General features: G+C 38.8%; 1 protein-coding gene and 2 long non-coding RNA genes across 9 annotated transcripts in view; 2 read left to right on the forward strand and 1 right to left on the reverse strand.

Annotated features, from left to right (window-relative positions):
• LOC147799529 (uncharacterized) overlaps nt 1-20,713 on the reverse strand; it is a 278,554-nt gene that overhangs the window by 236,174 nt on the left and 21,667 nt on the right. The window lies entirely within an intron of this gene.
• Nucleotides 2,643-4,082, forward strand: LOC147799532 (uncharacterized). The gene has a single exon (XM_087135054.1). It carries the CDS (start codon nt 2,994-2,996, stop codon nt 4,080-4,082), a length of 1,089 nt encoding a protein of 362 aa, XP_086991180.1. The 5' UTR covers nt 2,643-2,993.
• Nucleotides 15,596-18,167, forward strand: LOC147799533 (uncharacterized). The gene is made up of 2 exons (XR_015424791.1): nt 15,596-16,316; nt 16,610-18,167. It is a non-coding gene; the product is annotated as an uncharacterized LOC147799533 (long non-coding RNA).

Genomic DNA, 20,713 nt, shown 5'->3' on the forward strand with positions numbered 1-20,713 from the left:
TGATAAGGTGACGAACCACACAGAAAACTCCAATATCCTTTTGTTATTTTCTCTCTGCTTAGCACCTTCCTTGTGGCATAAAATCTTCCAAATATTACATATCGATGACATCAATGTCAGAGGTAATATTGGTAACAAACTAATGAACACACTTCAAATATATACTGACGGCTCCCTTAATCCTGCCCTCAACACTGTCAGATGCAGTCTTCACATTTCCCAACTTCACCTTAAATGGGCCGTGGGAGGGGGCAGAATCTGTCCACTCCCATTTTTTTCCCATCAGTATATTGGCCAAGTTCATTTTTTTAAGAGCTGAGCTCTTTAAGAGTTTTCAGAGTAACTCTCTGTTGTCATTTTGACATGAATATTGTGAAAATGATACACGTATGTATGCTTTTCTTGCGCAGCGTAGATTTTTCCGTGACAGATCAGCCACCAACATATACTTTTTCCACTGTGGTACTCAATGTATGTAGGCTGGTACTGGTACCCATAGCTGGTATGGTACACATGTAGCCTTGAACTTCATATGACCAGAACAACAAAAGCATATAATGAGTTCAAACTTTGCATTTCTCATGATAAGGAGTGTCTTTACATGCCTGGTAGGTTTTTACAAAATCGAGCAAGGCACTGCTGAGTTCTTGGGGAGGAAATCCCCTTCCCCCTTCCTCTCCACTGTGACATGGGCCAATATAACCCTGCTCTTTTAGGGTTAAGTATTCCAAGATTTTCAGATGAAACAGTGGTACCAGTACATCTACATGTATAAACTTTTTATGTTCAAAGCTGAGTTATTTGCCATCCTCCATTCCTCCAGGCCCTACATGTACAATGGATAAAAAATGTCAAACTTCTTCAATGCTGTGTTTTTAGTGATTGTCTCAGTGCCATACAAGCTACATGTATTTGTAATCCCATACCTCAGAATAAAATCGTTTGTGACATCCAGCTATCTTCATTAACATTCAACATCTGGTAACACTGCGGCCATTGCAGTATTCCGGGTGATGAAAAAGCTGGCAAAATAGCTAAGTTTACTTAGGCACCAAAAAAGCAAAAGTCGGCCACCATATCCCCTTCTCTGACGCCAAAATCAAACAAAAGTCTTCAATCTGACCTCATACACATGTAGATGAATGGAAAAAAAAATCCACTCCCATTTTCGACCCATACCATCCTTGATCATTCTTTCACCCTCACCAACCAGGCCTGTAGGCTGGGGGGGTTCGCGGGGTTCAAACGAACCTCCCTGCTCGCTTTTGAGTTCCATTCATCAATATTTCTTATTAATAAAGATATGTTTTTAACATACCGTAATTTTTGGAATATACGCTGCTTATACATTGAAAATGTCCCTGCGGCTTACACGGCAACATTTGAAGAATGAAATCAGTCACTAAACACAATGTCATACATGTACATGTATCTGTGCAGTCTAGCCCGGGGTATGCCTGCGAAGCGGCGCAGTGCTCCGGGCACCCTGACAAGTCAGTTATATTTTTGTTGGCTGTCATTTACATTAGCTCTACTCACTTTCACGTCACTTTATTTTCAGATAATATTCAGAGATAACGATGGTACATATTTAGTTGATGGATGGAGACCCCCAAGAAGTATATGCCTGTCGAGTGGAGGGTCCATGGACACGTATGACAACACTACAGAAACAACAGACAAGCGTTGTTACCAATTAAATGCAAAGAATAAATACACATAAAACTAGAGGTTTTGTCAGTCTTAAGGACAGAGCAAAGGACTTTTTCGCATTTTCTTTTTTTCTTAAGAAAAGGGCATTACTTCATGTGGGATACTACCACACTTTGATTTCTCACTTCTTACTCAAACATCTATTCAAGAGTTCCCAAGTTTCTAATATTATTTTTGTTGACCTCATTATGACAAAATATTTGAACCCTTTGGGATCTTAGGAGATGTAGTGATATGGAATTGTATAATACCAGCGGCTGGGGCCGAGTCTATGGTGCCAGCGTGCTATTTTTAGTTACATCTACCCAGCATTAGTGGATTCAATGTTTTACAATGTATAAGATTGGGACTAGGGGAGGCGCGGGAGAAAAATGGTGAGGAGAGTGTGTGTAAGGAGGATGACGGAAAGGAGGAGAATAAACAGGGATTGACTGGTCCTTCCAGAAGGAAATTTTGAGCCTGTGCAAGACTTCTCATTTTGAGTCTGTTATGAGGTAACACGGATGGGGTGCTGGAAGGACAGAAGAGAGTTAATAGTCAAACCTGTGAGTGCGGAAACTTTGTTAACTTGTTGATTTGTGAGCGGTACAGCGATAGACTACTAAGGTGAGCAAGGCTGTGAGTGACTGTACAGAACCACTTGAACTACTGGTTAAGACTCCTGCAAGGCAGAACCTAAAGTGGACTGAAATTGGTGTGAACCGCATGCTCGTGGCGGTGTTAGCTTTTGAATTCCCGTTCTCCAAGCTGTGAGAAAACTCCTACGAGCGCCAGGAGTTACTCGGAACTGAGTTCGGACAGTGACAGTCAGCTATATCTGGAGGAAAGGGCAAGGAATGAACCTGTCGTCGTGGCTAACTGGACCATTAAAGCGTACGAAAATAGAAGAAACTGGATCGGCTGGGGATTGTAGTGGAGAGCGGGCTGTCGCCAGGAGTGAGAGGGCCACGGTTTGGCCGAATTGACTGTGCAACTGACAGCCAGATCAACGGGGAAGTACGAGGAGGCTGTCGTCGTGGCTTGAGTGGCTGAGGGGACGAGCACCGCCTGGTGAGAGTGAATCCTAGGTCCCTGTATTCAATATTCGCTCTGGACGTTTGATCGACCTTTTATTTTGACAAGAAGGCATTGACTTTAATGAAAACATTAGAAGATGTGTTAAAAATTATTGATTGAAAGTAGCCTGTCTTCTCGGTTGTTACTTTAGAGTGAATGTCGATATTATTGTATTGAATTTTTTTTGCTTATGTTGTAAGTCGTGAGCTTTTTGTGGCCCTCAAATGGCGACCTCTGAATCTGAGACAGATTTGATTTCACAACTTGTGAAAGGCCTCACCGATGCATTGAAAACAGGCCAGTCTAAAGGAGGGGAGCGTCCCATGAAACTCGCAAAGTTTCATGGAAAACCTAGCAAGTTGGGTGACCCTACAGTTAGGGAATGGCTTGAAGAAGCCGACGTATATATCAAACAATGCAAGATTCCTAGTGACGAGCAGGCACAGGTTGTGTTTAACCACCTTACTGGGTCTGCTTGCAAAGAGGTCAAATGTCACCCGGAAAGTGTTCGTTCCAATTTGGCCGCACTAAAAAAACTGTTGCGGCAGCATTTCGGGGAGGTTGAAACTGTGCAGGGTTTGCAAAAGACCCTGTATGAAAGGAATCAGCAAGAAGATGAGTCTTTGATGGATTTTTCGAGGGCACTCATAAGAATTCATGACAGGATTTTAGAGGTTGCCACTGAGGCTGAAAGGGGAGCACTGGTTGCTTTGCGAGACAGAGTTCTTATAAGGCAGTTTGTCGCGGGGGTTCGTGCTCAATCTGTAAGGTTGGAATTGAGGCGGCTTGAATTGGAAAAGCCAGAGCAGACATTCAACGAAATGAGAGATGCAGCGCGGGAACTTTTTCGAGATATCGAAAAGGTTTCTAAACCAAAGCGCTCTGCGGCAAACACAGTTACGGCCGTGGCTCGTGATGAGGGTTTTGATCCAACCGAATATACGGAAACCTCTGATCTAGTGGACACCAGCATTAATAGTGCCCGAGCAAATGTGGATGGGCAGGGTTTGCCAGAAGGTATAGCGTTGCAATTGGAACAGTTAAGCAAACAACAAGGCCAAATTGCTGATCTTCTGCAACGGTTAATCGCACGGGAAAGCCCAGTCGCCAAGTCTGAAGCTAGGGCTCAGGGTCGTTCGCAATTACGGTGCTTCTACTGTAAGCGCCTTGGGCATGTTAGGGCTGATTGCTGGAAGCGCAGTGCCGACCAACAGGCCTCCGGGGCACCGAAAGCGAACAATTCTCAAACAAATCCACCTGCAGCTGGGCAAGGGAGTGCCAAAGCAGTAAACTCTCAACCTCCTCCACTGTAGGCCAGGTGGAGGAGAGGGAAGATATTTTGGCCTCACCCATAGAACCAGTACGTACGAAGGAAGAGCTAATAGATTTTTCAGCTGACGATGCTCTGAGTTGGCTGGTGGGACAGACTCCCAAAGCAACTGTAAATCTAGCAGGTGTGCAAACGTCATGTTTGTTGGACACTGGTGCTGAGGTTTCCATGATTAGTTCTTCCTTCTATGAGAAACAGTTGTCCGATAAAATACAAAATGTTAAGCCAATTGGTTGCCATATCCGTGTATCGGGGGCAGGGAATGCTAACATTCCAGTGGAAGGCTACGTGCGGTTACCCATGGGTATTCAAAATCTCAAGATTGACGCACATTTTCTGATTGTTAAGAGTTCTCATGAGGGTGAGGTAAGCAGCTGGTGTGGTTGTCCAGTTGTGTTAGGCTGTAATAATCTAGAACGTTTGACAGATTTGGCCATTGACCCCAAGCACAGTGACGCACGCGCGTTAAGTGCGACCATGAAATGGTATCGTGTGTCGAAGGAGCCAAAACCCAACAATAAATCGGGACAGCAAGGTAACAAGCCAATAACGGCTCGTACGGGTCGTTATGCTGTCATGGTTTTGCCAGGTGAAGTCCGTGGTGTTACTTGCTACGTACGTTCGTCGGCTTACATGAAGGGTAATTCTGTGGTTGTTCAGGGCACGTATGAGAATACTGTTGGGTTGGGTAGGACATGTAGAGTAATAGATACACTTCAGGATATAAGTAGTAATGCCGTTAATGTCCTTGTGGCGAATGCTGGGATGCATGCAATTAAAATCCCGCCTCACACCAAATTGGCTACTATCGCTGAAGTGGTTCCCAGAGTGACTCTGGAAACCGGTGAAGAACCTGATCTTTTTCATGTAACAGTGAACCATGTCACGATTGGAGAGGATAGTGGGGGAGACCCAGGCGTCAATAGCAGAGCTCCGAGAGAGGAAAAGATCAAACCTCCGGTTTCGGAGGTTTACACGTTCCATGACGGGACGCAGTACACACTGCCCCCTGGGCTGGAGCTGGGACTATCCGGATTCGAAAAGGAGGATCAGGATAGGATCGTTGGGGTTATACGCAAGCATGATTTTGTCTTTTCAAAACACCCATTTGATGTTGGCTCCTGTGATAAGCTGGTTCACAAAATACACACGACTGATGAGACCCCTATCAGCCAGTCGTATCGGCGGATACCCCCACAGCACATGAATGAGGTTCGCAACTTGGTTCAAAAGTATCTTGACCAAGGGATTATTCGAATGAGTGCTAGCCCTTACGCAAGCCCAATCGTACCAGTTCGGAAAAAAGACGGTTCACTGCGCATGTGCGTTGATTACCGAAAACTCAACGCACGCACCGTGCGCGATTCATTCCCTTTGCCGCGGATTGAGGAGTCCCTGGAAGCCCTACGTGGGGCTCGGTACTTCTCTTCCCTTGACCTAGCACATGGATACCATCAGTTACACATGGAAGCCAATTCTATAGAAAAAACGGCATTCAGAGTGCCTTTTGGCTTATTCGAGTTTTTGCGAATGCCATTCGGACTGGCAAATGCACCTAGTACATTCCAAAGAGTGATGGAACAATGTTTGGGGGATCTTAATCTCACTGAACTGCTTGTGTACCTGGATGACATCCTGGTCTTTTCATCAACACTGGAGGAGCATGTGTCGCGGCTAGATCATGTTTTTGCGCAGCTGGCTGAGTATGGGCTAAAGGTCAAGGGGAGTAAGTGCCGGCTCTTTAAGAGCGAAGTAAACTATCTCGGTCACATGGGCAGTGCAAGGGGAGTCGCGGTGGATAGTGAGAAGATAAAACGGATTGTAGAATGGCCTGAACCGAAGACAGCTGAGCAGCTGCGTTCATTCATGGGCCTCACGGGATATTATCGTCGGTTTGTTGTAGGCTTTGCAGCAGTCGCTGCACCCTTGCATGCCATTTTGCCGCCGGTTAACCGAGGTAAGGGGAAGAAATCACATGAGGTAACAGCGTTTGTTTGGAATCCGGAAGCTCAAGCAGCTTTCGACAAACTGAAGGAAGCACTAATGCGAGCCCCTGTTCTGGCCTATCCTGATTTCACGGTACCATTTCTCCTTGAAACCGACGCTTCACTGAAGGGTTTGGGGGCATGCTTGACGCAAGTCGGTGAGGATGGTTGCAGGCATCCGATAGCGTACGCGAGCCGCGGGTTGCGGGGTGCTGAGGTAAATTATCCAGACTACAGCTCCTTTAAATTGGAGCTTTTAGCCCTTAGATGGGCAGTGGTGGATAAATTCCGCGATTACTTGCTAGGCGTTCCCTTCACTGTACTCACGGATAATATTCCGTTAGCGCACCTGCAGACGGCAAAACTAGGTGCTTGTGAGATGAGGTGGGTAGCACAGTTAGCCTCTTTCAGTTTTGGGGTTAAGTTAAGATCAGGCCAAAGCAATCGATGTGCAGATGCATTGAGTAGGTACCCTGGTCATAGCAGTTCGGAAGTGAAAAGTATCATTCAGCACACAGTCCCAACCAGTGCAATTCCATTGCGCGCAAGGGTAGGATTGGCCACAGCTATTAAAGCAAGCGCATGGTGAGGAATCTTCCTTTGGCTTGGGACCTCCAGGGCTATTTCCCTCTTGGTCTCCAGAACAGCTTGCCGCACTACAGCGCGCAGATCCAGAACTTAAGGTTGTTTGGGAATATTGGGAGAATGGTCTAGTCCCGGGGGAAGTGAAGGGTGTGAGATGAATAGTTATTTAATAATTTCTATTTATATTACCCTTAAACATGCAGGGAATGGCAATTTTTTGCAATGAATTGTCAATTGAGCTCCACAGCTTTGGCCCCTCATTTTTTACAGTAGCTTTAGAAAATGCAGTCCGGGCATGAGACCTTTGAAATGCATGACATTGCCTTGTAAAATAATTGTGGATTCCATCATTTTAGTAAACAGTGTTCACACTGATTTAGGCAATGTGTTACTGTTGAAGATAAGAGATACCATGGCCTTTAAAATTTTAGAGCTATAAAAGAGAGAATTACTACATGTAGGTTCATGATAATTAGAATTGTTGATAACACGTAGAACTCTTTTTTTGTAATTTAAGGATTCGATTTAGATGACCACTACCACTATTACCCCATGCAAGAATCCCATATGTAATGTAATATACAAAGTTCATCAGATATTGTGAGGAAAGATCAATTTTAACTTTAAGATGACACCTATGTATCTTGAAATAACTGTAGAAATATGACTGATGTGTTTTTTCCAAGTTAAACGGTCATCTACATTGGACATGTATAATCCCAAGAATTTTGTTGTGTCAATTTTTGTTATCTCTCAATCCTCTATAGATTCCAGTAGGCAGGTGGTGCTTTTGATTGCTAAACAACATATGATTAGTCTTGTTTATATCGAGTTTTAATTTATTTGCTTTAATCCAATCAGATACCTTTCTCATCTCATGATTAACTGTGTCGCAAAGTACAAGTACATGTACATGTACATCACCATGACTACAAAATATGTTACTTTCATCAGCAAAAAGAATAAAAGATGTATCAGAATTATTAACGTAGTGTGACGAAGTGAGAAAAATATTTTTTAAAAATCAGTTGGACTATTTCTTGCGGGTCACTCTTTAAATGATTTATTTCTAACTGGGCTCAGAACAGAATCAGGAACATCTACTGGATCCGATTATTGGACAAATGTCTAAAAAAGACAATAATTAATAGTGGAAATTCGGGTATACTATTTCAACTCGGTGAAAAATACTGTGAGAACTAAGGTTAAGACGTAAGAACTACAGGGGAGGACAATGCTACCAGAGGATGACAGATCTGCCAGAAGATTAGTGAGCGGAAGAATCTACAGCATTCCGAGCTTCTTATCAGCAGCAACAGTATGCTTCTCCTGAATCTAGGCCAAACGCCTAAATTGCTGTCGGCCACAGCCACCGGTCAGGACTCAATGCAACAATAGCTTTTACTTCAAGAAAACAACCAAGGAGGAAAGCAATGTGGCTATAAACTAAAGAAACCCCCAAAACAAAGAGAGACCAGTACTCTACGTGACTCCTCCCACAACAGCATGCGCAGGAATGGCCGTCTCGAATTTGGCACTGCACCACGCCATAACCTGCGCATGCTTCGCTAGGCATTGACAATGCACAGTTTGTCCTGGCTATGTAAGGAAGAAATTTCCTCTACAAGTACATGTGGGGAAGTTTATGGGTACCATACAAATGAATACGCAGCGCATGAAATTTGGTTGATTACAGTAGAAAAAAGGAAGGGGGCCAAGAATAGAGCCTTGAGAAACACAACACATTTTTTTAAGATGATTAATACCCCTAATAACCACAGATTGCTGTTGATTGGTAAGATAACTTTTAAACTAACCCAAGGCCATCCCCCTAATTTGATAATACTGAAGTTTGTGCAGAAGAACATCATGATCCACATCGTATTGTGCCTGGTATTAAATCAATCGAGAGCCGTTTTGGACGTTCTCGACTCGTGGGTATCATTGACATTCTTGACTAACGCCCTTAAGTTTTGGGGTATACTTGGAACTTATGCCTTGGGGAGTTCTTGTGGTCATGGGTATCCCATTTGTACAGGGTTCAGCTCAATGTGCATGGTTTTATGCGAGGTGGCTGCAGGTGCTGCCTTGTATACCGGTTTGCCCAATATACGTATGTTGGTATTCCCCTGGAGTTTATGAATAAATCCATATCGAAGCTGTGGCACACAAACCACACACACACACTCAAAATGGTTTGCCCACTTTCCTTCTTTTTGAGTTTGAGTATAATCCATGTTGTTTATTTTTCACTGGTCATTTGCTGTTAAAACAACTGCTGCATGGCCCACCCAGCAAGGACACTAATCCAACCCGCCAAAACTGATAATATCAAGGACATGAGAAAGTATGGGTTTAATGATAGCACTCGTTCAAGTGTGCTGGTTCACGGTTACCACTGGTTACACTTGAAGATTGCATACCCGTAAGTGGCGCAAGCCCAAACACTGGGCACTTCAAATTTTCACTTCCAATGTTTGTGTATGGAGTAATACTTTACCTGCAATCTCACAAAAGGAGAAATTTAATCAAACCAAATATTCTCATTCATAAATGTCAATTTCATATACCCGCTACAAAGTTTGGGCCCAAATTTTTCTTTCAGAAGAGTAAAATGAACTATTTTCAATGCCCCCCAAAATAATTTAAAGTTTTTGTTACATGAGTGGGGTCAATAATGAATTACTAGAATTGGTAAACTTGTATTGAACTTCTGAAATTTGTCGGGGAATTTTCTGAGAGCATCCGATTCAGGGCGCTAGGTGAAGAGCAAATTCACAACAGGCCATTTTACCACACGCCTTGAATACTGAAAATTGAAGGATACTGTACAAGTCTTACATGCATCCTTTGGTTCACGACAACCATGCAACTTGTCTTGTTCCAAAGCACATTATAATAGGCCTTTGAATAAAAACATGTGTTATCACATACCAAAGGTTCCACTTTTGGGTACACCCCCCCCAGGATCTGGTCAGGCAACAGGCTTGCCAACCTGGGAAAAAGACGCCCACAAGAAATCCATACATGTACAGTAATAAGGTAATTCCTTGGTAACAGAATTACATATCAGAACAAAATTGACTATTACTTTCCATGTTATGAATTAGTCGTTGACCTCCCTGATTGTAAACACCTTAATAATGTCTGGTTATAGCCCAACCACCAAACCAGTAATAAAATATTGAAACATCCTACATGTGGAAAGGTCCAAGGCCCAGAATATTTCGGTAAAGGAATTACGTCAGTAAGTGAAGCATGTTTTCAAACATAATTTTTAAACCAGATCTATAAAATAGAGGCCACTGGTACCCATTTATCTTTTTTACAGTACATGTACATGTACCTATAGTTTCAACTTTGCAGCAGTTTTAGGGTATTAATACGCACAAATATTCCATACTCCATCATTTTTCCAAAAAAAGGCAGGGGTAACGGAATTACAAAAATAATAACGGAATTACACATGTGAAATGTACCTTGAAAAATGCCAATTCTTGAACAGCAGTCTTTCTTTTTTTTAATCTGGGCATGTTTTTCAGCTTTATTCATGTTAATATAAACCATAATACAATGAATCTGTATACCTATCTGAAAGCTATTACAATTTTTATACCTAGCAACAAGGATGTATTTGAAAAGAACATGAAATTTCCAACTTCTGAACCCCGAGTTGTGATCAGAAACAAGGCAGTTGCTTCAAATTACACTTGTCAGCTTCAAACTGCTTAATATTGCTTCAGTTTGTGGGGTAGGACTTGTTCCATGTATCCAACAGCATACATTAAACATAGTAACAGAATTACACAAACTAGGAACATTGAATAACCTAATGTGCAGTGAAATCACAATATAATTGTCCACACATGTATCAATGCAATTACATGTATGCATTATTAGAAATGAAGAACTGCAATGCAGTCATCTACAATGCAGACATCTAGAGTGATTTGATCTCAACCATATAAGCTACATGGACATGTACATGTAAGTGTAGTAAACAACAGTTGGACTGACCATATCCAAATGCAAGGCAGTTGATCATTTCTAGTCATGGTCCAAAGGTGAATTTTCAGTAGTTGAAAAAAAAGACTTCCAACAGTAAACCGACAAAATGTAAAGAAAAAACTTGCCTCAAATATTATTCATCAATTTTCCTATGTTTAAGGAAAAACATAAACACATTTTAATTATAGCTTGGCGTGTATACTTGTAGCTTTTGAGAGCTGACATTTGGTGCTTGAGTTTACCTGTCAAATTACTCATCAAAAATAAATCTTGACTTTTGGTGGTAAAAGCAAATGCATCTAAACCATTCATTATAGACCAATACCACACTAAACGACACTGTAAATATTATGTTCAGTTCTTTTGTCCAACTTGTCTTTCATTTTAACATGTTTTTGAACAGTGGAAACACTTACGGCTGCAGGAAATTTCAAAATGATGGCTTGAAAAGCAATACAATAAATAATATAATAAATAATAAAATAATACAAAAAGCCCCACTTCCTTCGTTTTTTCAAAAATCTGGACGAGAAACATGCGTTTTTACTTCGCCTAATTTCCAAAAAACTTTTGGCTCCGTGCCAGGTGTACATTTATTGACAATGCACAATTTAATTTTCATTCCATCAGCTTTAAAATTTGCCATTTTCTCAACTCCCATACGGAATTGCCCGATAGACTTTGTCTCAGTACCGGTAGGTACATGTACATGTACCTGCAAAGGACTCATAATTCCTCCATAACAAATACCTTGATAACAGCATCTGTGATTCATGCGGTACAACTGAAGATTTTCAGTAGCATTGCATGCTTGAGTGTAAACAGTTCACTCTTCATACACAGTCTCTCCAAAAAACACTTGGCTTGACAGATAATCAAATGATCCTCACACATTTCCTGGGACAATATAAAACAACTTTGTTCAGATCCAAAGTTCTGTTCAGTGAAGTGCTGATGAAATGAAAGGATATCTGAATATGTCGATAACATGTTGTACTTAGCAATTAGAAGGAGGGCAGTTCCACGGAATCATCAACCTCTGGGCCAAATTTCAAACTGGTCCATACTTCATGTATACTTTCATGAAACATACTTTATTTCTAACAACATTCAAGAATTGGTTTTTATATGATACTGAAAAATTGGTTTTAAATACTGAGAAATTGGGGAAAATATTTCCCCTCTGAAAGATTTTCTTTAGCCTGATAGTAATTTTTGGTTCCAGTTTTGTTACAGTTTGAAGAGTGCCCCAATAAGTAAACAATGACAGAAATGAGTTTTCGTTTTCCTTTTGAAATTCGATGTAATGTCTTATTTTATAACACTTACTTTCTTATGTACGTCCGACACCAAAATGACATATTTTATCCCCTCAGTGCACCCTTTAGCAAAAGACTGCCAAATTTACAATACAAAGCTCAATGAGTTCTTTCTTTCTAGATATCAGCTTAACTCCCTAAATTATTTTTTCAAATACTCAAAAATTGTGGAATCAATTGTGTACGTCCGACACCCTGTACATGTACGTCCGACACTGTCCTGAAGAACCATGCATTGCTGGCAATGCAATGCTTTTACACTGTACAGAAACCACTACCACCTCATTTGCATACATGAAAATGAGGCTCCAACATTTTGTAAAAGTACCAAATAGGCTTCACTTTTGTTTTTTACTAATATGCATTAATTTGACTATTTGGACATACACATCCTAATAAGGTTATAATTAGGGCCCAAAGCCATTCCAACTGTGTCATGTATAGACAAACATGTGCTTTGCATGTATTCAGAAGTAAGTCATGTCAGTGTGAGCTTTGCTGAAGACAAGTAAAGTTCTAGGTGCTGTATACAAGTTCATGTAATCCACATCAACAAAGAAGAATTGTCAAAGACTTTACAAAAGTGTGTTTTTTTATACCTTTGTTCAAGGTACATGTAAAATCAATTAGTTTCACTTTCTGCTGCTTGAGGAATTAAAGGGGGTGTTCCACTTGTATATGCTTTCCATGGCATATACATGTACAGTATTTATCATGAAACATACAATGTAAGACTGTAGTTTTAAAAGCATTACGCCATTAGTCTTAAATTTCAGTGAAAAGGATAATCTAGCCCATTCCTTTGATTTGGCAATCATCTAAAAGGGTACATAAACATCTACTCATTTAGCTTCTTTTTAGATTTTACATGTGTACTATAACCTGTGAAGTGTGAACTGGAAATCTTTAAAATTGCAGCTTAGTACACACACAGCATTTGTTTAATTTCATGTTCTAAGATCAAAAGACCTTACAGGTACATGTATGCAATTGTCTTTTAATTTGATTTATTTACCTAAAGGATTGTCAACTGTAGAAAACTCTTTTTTAGTTTGAATGTTTGACAGTATATGACTTGTTTAAATGGGCAAAATTTGCATAAATACTTCCAGACAATATTTTCCTTCATACTGTTTCACTGAATACCCCATCATCCAATTCCTTTCTACATGTAGTTGCTTTTGATGATTTTTGTATGGCTTGGCATTTTCTTTTGGTTTGGAAGTTTACTAAAGCCTTCATGAAGGTAGAAAAATGAGACAAGCTTGGGTTAGAACTGATTACCATCTATTTTGAAAAGTCAGCTTGGACGCGTACATGTACGCCCGACACCAAAAAATGTACGTCCGACACCAATATAATAAATGCTTTATCTGAAAGTCATAACAAGATAAAATGTGTCTTGCCTTGAAATTTATTAACAAGGGTCTGCTAAAACTAAACACAGGAAAACTACTTCTTCAGGTCCTAGCATTTCACAGAGTTTGTGAGACAAAAATGGAAACTCAAAAAATTACAGTACATCCGACACCATGGTGTTATGAGTCAGTTTCTACAAGGATAATAATTCTGAGTGAGAAATCTTGTTATTAAATGAATGTACCAACTAGCTGATGAATTTTATCAAAATCTGCTTCAGGATTATAAGTATAATTTTTAGTTATGTCAGAATTGAGAGGGGAAAAGATCACAATGATACAAATGTGATAATGTGAAATATGTACAAATTTTCGAAGTTAAGGTTACAGCAAGGAAAAACTCAACACTTCTCAAACTAAAAGTCCAAATGTCTAAATACCTCCTGGAATTGAAGCATGGGCTATTCAGGAACAGATTTCCTTAAAAATTTAGAGTGTTGGAGCTTTAGTTATGTAGGAATTCAGAGGGGAAAAAATCAGAATATTGCATACGCGATCAGGTGAAATATGTACAAACTTGGAAAATTAAGGGAAAAGCAATGAAAAGACTCAATACGTATTTAGCCAAATGGCCAAATACCTATATACCTGCTGAACGTGAGGCATGGACTGTTAAGGAACAGATTTCTTGAAAATTTTAGACGATTGGAGCTTAGTAATGTAGGAATTGTGAGGGTAAAAAATCGGAATACTGCAAATGCGATTAGATGAAATATGTAAAAAATTTCAAAGTCAAGGGTAGAGCAACGAAAACACTCATTACCTCTCAAACTAAATGGCTGAATATCTAAATACCTACACGATTTGATTCATTAATTACTTTCCCACTGATTTCTTGGAAAATTCAGAATTTTCTGACCTTCAGTTATGTAAGAATTTAGATGGGAAAACATCAGAATGCACCAAATGAGATGGGGTGAAATATGTACGAATTTTCAAAATTAAGGGTAGAGATGCAAAAAGACTCCATACCTCTCAAACTAAAAGGCAAAATATCTAAATACCTCCTTGATTTGAAGCATGGGCTATTTGGGAACAGATTTCTTTAGAAATTTAGAGTTTTGGAGCTTTAGATATGTCAGAATTGAGAGGGGAAAAGATATGAATGCTACAAATGTGATGAGGTGAAATATGTACACATTTTCATAGTTAAGGGTAGAGCAATGGAAAGACTCAATACCTCTTAAACTAAATATCTAAGTACTTACACAATTTGAATCATTGATTACTTACCAACTGATTTTTTGGAAAATGTAGCATTTTCCGACCTTCAGTTAAGTTAGAATTCAGATGGGAAATCATCGGAATGCCCAAAATGAGATGGGGTGAAATATGAACGAATTTTCAAAATTAAGGGTAGAAACACAAAAAGACTCCATAGCTCTCAAACTAAAAGGCCAAATATCTATATACCTCCTTGATTTGAAGCATGGGCTATTTGGGAATAGATTTCTTTAAAAATTTAGAGTGTCGGAGCTTTAGTTATGTCGGAAAAGAGAGGGGAAAAATCAAAATACTGCATATGCGATGAGGTGAAATAAATACAAATTTGCAAAATTAAGGGAAAAGCAAAGAAAAGATTAGATACTTATCTAGCTAATTGGCCAAATATCTATATACCTCCTTGATTTACAACATGGACTATCCAGCACAGATTTCTTTAGAAATTTCAATTGTTGGAGCTTTAGTTTATGTCAGAATTGAGAGGGGAACTGATCGCAATGATACAAATGTGATAACGTGAAATATGTACAATTTTTCAAAGTTAAGGGTAGAGCAATGAAACGACTCAATATTTATCTAACTAAATGGCCAATTATCTATAAGCATGTACCTGCATGATTTGAATAGTTGACTATTAAGGATCTGATTTCTTGGAAAAGTTAGAATTTTTGGACCATCATTTATGTTAGAATTCGCTGGGGAAAACATTATAATGCAGCAACTCAGATGGCTGAAATATAGCACATATTCTCAAAGTTAAGGATAGAGCAAAGAAAAGACTCAATACCTCTCAACGAAAAGACCAAATATCTAAATACCTCCTTGATTTGAAACGTGAACTATTCAGAAACAGATTTCTTTAAAAGTTTGGAGTGTTTGAGCTTTAGATATGTTGGAATTGAAAGGGAAAAAGATCGGAATACTGAGTAAGATATTTTTTTAACTTAATGTTTTTCTTTTTCGGTTTTGGTGTGTGTATTGACTAGTTGCTTTAAGCCCTCACATTTTAATGGAATGTTCTTTCCCCCTTCCAATTTAAGTTGACCAGGCCATGAGTCTTCTTTAGGAGCTTTCTCATTGTATACACCCCTCCAATTGGAGTCCTTCCATGCAGGTCTTTTGTATAGTGTAACTAGTTTTCTTTCACTGATAGAGAAGTATTGTTTAGAGCTGAATTAGAGGTGGGAGTCCTCTAGGAAGTTTTTTTCCCCTTTCCTGAGCAGTTGGTTAAATGTTCACTCCAGATGTCTTGAACAATAAACCAGTATTGAAGGTGAACCTGTGTCTGTGTCTTTTTCCTTAGTAAATTAGGTTAGCCAGGTTCTGGCAGAAAGCTGTTTCTTTTATTATTTAAAAATCAGCTTGAGCTTGTTGGAGTGAAGTGTGAAATGGAAGTGATGTGGAAAGAACCATAGCTAGGCCGAGAGTCAGAATGCCAGATGATTCCGCTATGTCAGCATGACATTTGAGTAGCTCCCAAAAGCGTTTCTCGTTGGCCAAAAGATACAATTAGAGGCACTTTTGCCAAGTAGGCACAAATCCAGTTGCCTCATGCAACAACTTACCTGCAGCGGTTAGAACAGAACCGAGGAAAACCCTGCCTGTCAGATTTTGTTGTCAAGGCCAGCATTGGAGCAGAACTCGACCACCTTACACACTTTCTACTAAAGAGAAACTCGTAAGTGTAAACACCCTATTTATTTTGGCAGATTATTTTCTAAAGTTCACTGATGTTTTGACAAGATGAAGTTCCTCTCCTTCACTGAAAATATTGATAGAATTTGTAGATGTAATTTGATTTGATTTCACAGTTATACATGTACTTGTCAAGGGTGAAGGATTTGGCTGTGTCAATTAATCCAAAAGCTATTACGGATTATTTTGAAGTTTGAATTATAGTCAGGAACTTATCTTTTCCTTCCAAGTTAGAAATGCAGTACTTGTACAGTTTGGCCATTTCTTTAAAATTAGATGGTCAGTGGTCACTCTTGATGTCAAGCACAACTACCCTGCTACCCATGCTACCCAGTGTCACAAATTGATTTGGATGACACAACGTCTACAAATACTCAAGTGCAGTGCTGAGAATTGAGCAAGCAAGAGTTGACACACTGCAGGAGCCGGAACTTAAGTATAAGGGATGTATACATTGAAAACTACATGTATTTCTAAATGAGAAAGAACAAAGCCTTGGTGCATGTTTATGACAATGAACTCTAATCTTCTGTGATTGTAAGGAGCTTGAAATGATTTGTAAAGATTCAAATTGATTTTGTATTTCACTGATTAAATTTAAATTGGACAGAATTCCATATACGAAGTTCACTTTTTAGGAGAAATTTTTGCTCCAGGACAGATTTAAAAAGGGGCGACATTTATTTTTGGGGGATAGAGATGTGAAAGGGGGTTCAGTAATTTAGGGGGACAGGTTTAAAAAGAAGGGGCCCCACGCAATAAAACGGTAAAAAAGTGAGTCCTTTTGCCGTTCTTTTTTTTCCCCTACTATATCCTCTACCGTTTCCTTTTTCCCACGCAATAAAACGGTAAAAAAGTGAGTCCTTTTGCCGTTCTTTTTTTTCCCCTACTATATCCTCTACCGTTTCCTTTTTCCTTCACAATCCCGTCCTTTTATTTCTCCACAGATTTCCTGTCATTAGTACAAGGATTATTACAGTTAGTATACACATTTAATACATTTAATCCAAATTGTGTCGTAAAGGGGAATCGAACCTGCAATGAAGAGAACTGTTAGGTATAGAAATACGGCAGTCTAACTGACCACGCCACACGAGCGCTTGTTGCCGGAGGAGGTCGATATGTTCCATATAAAGTTACGGTTGAATTAAGGAAAAGTCACGATGAGGTCAAGATGAATATTTAAAAAAATTAAATATTTATGAAACTGAATATGTAATTATTCACGAATATTTGTATAAATTAGAATATTTAAATATAAATAAATGATTCGGTTCATGCGCACACGTCGTGCGCATTCGCCATGTTCTTCAGAAGCAAAGATGGCCGCCTGTCAATGTAAACCTGGTCCATGTGTAACTCCAAAAGTGTGCCCAAAACTCCACATTTCTGTCCTATGATGTTCAGCTCTTCAATGCCTCTTGGAATCGTCTTCATTCAGCGATCAAAGTAAGGATACTTTTGTAGTAATTACGCGATATTACAGTGAACTTCGTATATGGAATTCTTCCCTTTAAATTTGATCTTTTTTGGAGTAAAAAAATACGTTAAATTGGATAGCTGAGAATCAGAAAACAAAGAGATAATTTAACGGTTTATTGTAAACCTCATTTTTTCCTTCAACTTGATGAAATCCTTGATTGAATTGTGCTCTTTTTATGCCTATGTATAAAGTTTTGTAAAAAAAAACAGTTGTAAACCAGAAAGGAAGAACACTTGACTGAGACGTTTCCGCCTCATCCTTTGGCAGTCTCATTCTTACATACTGCAAATGTGTTTAGTTGAAATATGTACAAATTGGCAAAATTAAAGGAAAAGGGAAAAATGTACAAATTTTCGAAGTTGAGGGTAGAGCAAAGAAAGACTCAATACCTCTCAAACTAAAAGTCCAGATATCTAAATATCTCCTTGATTTACAACGTGGACAATTTAGGAACAGATTTCTTTAAAAAAATTCAACTGTTGGAGCTTTAGTTATGTCAGAATTGAGAGGGGAAAAGATCGCAATGATACAAATGTGATAAGGTGAAATATGTACACATTTTCAAAGTTAAGGGTAGAAACACAAAAAGACTCAATACCTCTCAAACTAAAAGGCTAAATATCTAAATACCTCCTTGATTTGAAGCATGGACTTTTTTGGAACTAATTTCTTTAAACAGAGTGTCAGAGCTTTAGTTATGTCGGAATTGAAAGGGGAAAAGATTGAAATACCGCAAATGCGATTAGGTGAAATATGTACAAATTGGCAAAATTAAGAGAAAAGCAATGAAAAGACTCAATACTTATATAGCTAAATGGCCAAATATCCATAGACCTGCTGTATTTGAAGCATGGACTATTAAGAAAAAGATCTCTTGAAAAATTTAGACTGTTGGAGCTTTAGTTATGTCTGAATTGAGAGGGGAAAAGGTCGGAATGCTACAAATGTGATAACGTGAAATATGTACAAATTTTCAAAGTCAAGGGTAGAGCAAAGAAAAGACTCATTACCTCTCAAACTAAAAGGCCAATTATCTACATAACTCCTTGATTTACAACGTTGACAATTCAGGAATTGAGAGGGGAAAAGATCAGAATAGCGCATATGCGATGAGGTGAAATATGTACAAATTTGCAAAATTAAGGGAAAGCAATGAAAAGACTCAATACTTATCTAGTTAAATGGCCAAATATCTATATACATGCTGAATCTGAAGCATGGACTATTAAGGAACTGATTTCTGAAACTTTTAGACTGTTGGAGCCTTCGTTATGTAAGAATTGAGATGGGAAAAGATCGGAATACTACAAATGCGATTAGGTGAAATATGTACACATTTTCAAGGTTAAGGGTAGAGAAACAAAATAACTCAAGAACTTTCAAACTGAAAGTCTAAATACCTCCTTGATTGACACCATGGACTATTCAGCATAGATTTCTTTAGAAATTTTAGACTGTTGGAACTTTAGTTGTGAGGGAATTGAGAGGGGAGAAAATCGGAATACTGCAAATGCGATGAGGTGAAATATGTACATATTTTCAAAGTCAAGGGTAGAGCAACGAAAACACTCCTTACCTCTCAAACCAAATGGCTGAATATCTAAATACCTGCACAATTTGAATCATTGATTACTTACCAACTGATTTCTTGGAAAATTCAGAATTTTTGGACCTTCAGTTATGTAAGAATTCAGATGGGAAAAGATCGGAATGCAAAAAATAAGTGAGGTGAAATATGTATGAATTTTGAAAGTTAAGGGTACACACACAAAAAGACTCAATATATCTCCAACCAAAAGACCAAATATCTAAATACCTCCTCGATTTGAAGCGTTGACTATTCAGAACAGATTTCTAAAAAAATGTAGACTGTTGGAGTATAAGTTATGTCAGAATTGAGAGGGGAAAAGATTGGAATGTTGCAAATGTGATAAGGTGAAATACCTACAAATTTTCAAAATTAAGGGTAGAGTAACAAAAAGACTCCATACCTCTCAAACTAAAAGAGCAAATACCTGTACAGTTTGAATTATGGACTATTGAGGCACTGATTTCTTGGAAATTTAAAATTTTTGGACCTTCACTTATGTTAGAATTCAGAGGGAAAACATCGGAATGCAGCAAATGACATGGGGTGGAATATGTACGCATTATCAAAGTTATAGGTAGAGCAAAGAAAAGACTCAATACCTCTAAAGCTAAAAGACCAAATATCTAAATACCTCTCTAACTAAATGGCTGAATATCTAAATACCAGCTCAATTTGATTTGTTGGATACTTACTAAATGATTTCTTGGAAAATGTAGAATTTTTGGACCTTCAGTTATGTTAGAATTGAGAGGAGAAAACATCGGAATGCAACAAATAACAAGGGCTGAAATATGTCCACATTTTCAAAGTTAAGGGTAGAGACACGAAAAGACTCAATACCTCTCAAACTAAAAGACCAAATATCTAAATACCTGCACGATTTGAATTATGGACTATTGAGGAACAGATTTCTTGGAAAATTTAGACTGCTGGAGCTTTAGTTTAACAGAGTGAATATTTGGACCTTCGGTTATGTTAGAATTCCGAATATGTACTTTTTAGGGGTAGAGGAGAGAAAAGACTCAATACCTCTCTAATTAGATGTCCACATTTATAAATGCCTGCTTGATTTGAATCATGCACTATTCAAGAATTGATTTCCTTTACAATTTAGATTTTTTGAAGGTTTAGTCATGTTAGAATTCAGAGTGGAAATCATTGGAAAGCAGCAAATGAGAGGGGTTGAAATATGAACAGTAACGTGTGGAGGAGAGAGAAGATTCAATACCTCTTTAACTAAACAGCCAAATTCAGAAAAATTTAGATTTTGGAGCTTTAGGTATGTTTAAATTCAGACGGCACAAAG

The sequence above is a fragment of the Acanthaster planci genome, linkage group LG03 (assembly GCF_054643075.1).
Source record: "Acanthaster planci isolate LZ-2023a linkage group LG03, COTS_SCS, whole genome shotgun sequence".
Classification (NCBI taxonomy): Eukaryota; Metazoa; Echinodermata; class Asteroidea; order Valvatida; family Acanthasteridae; genus Acanthaster; species Acanthaster planci.

Coding starts and splice junctions, on each gene's coding strand:
- LOC147799532 (XM_087135054.1), top strand. CDS start 2,994: ATGGCGACCTCTGAATCTGAGACAGATTTGATTTCACAACTTGTGAAA.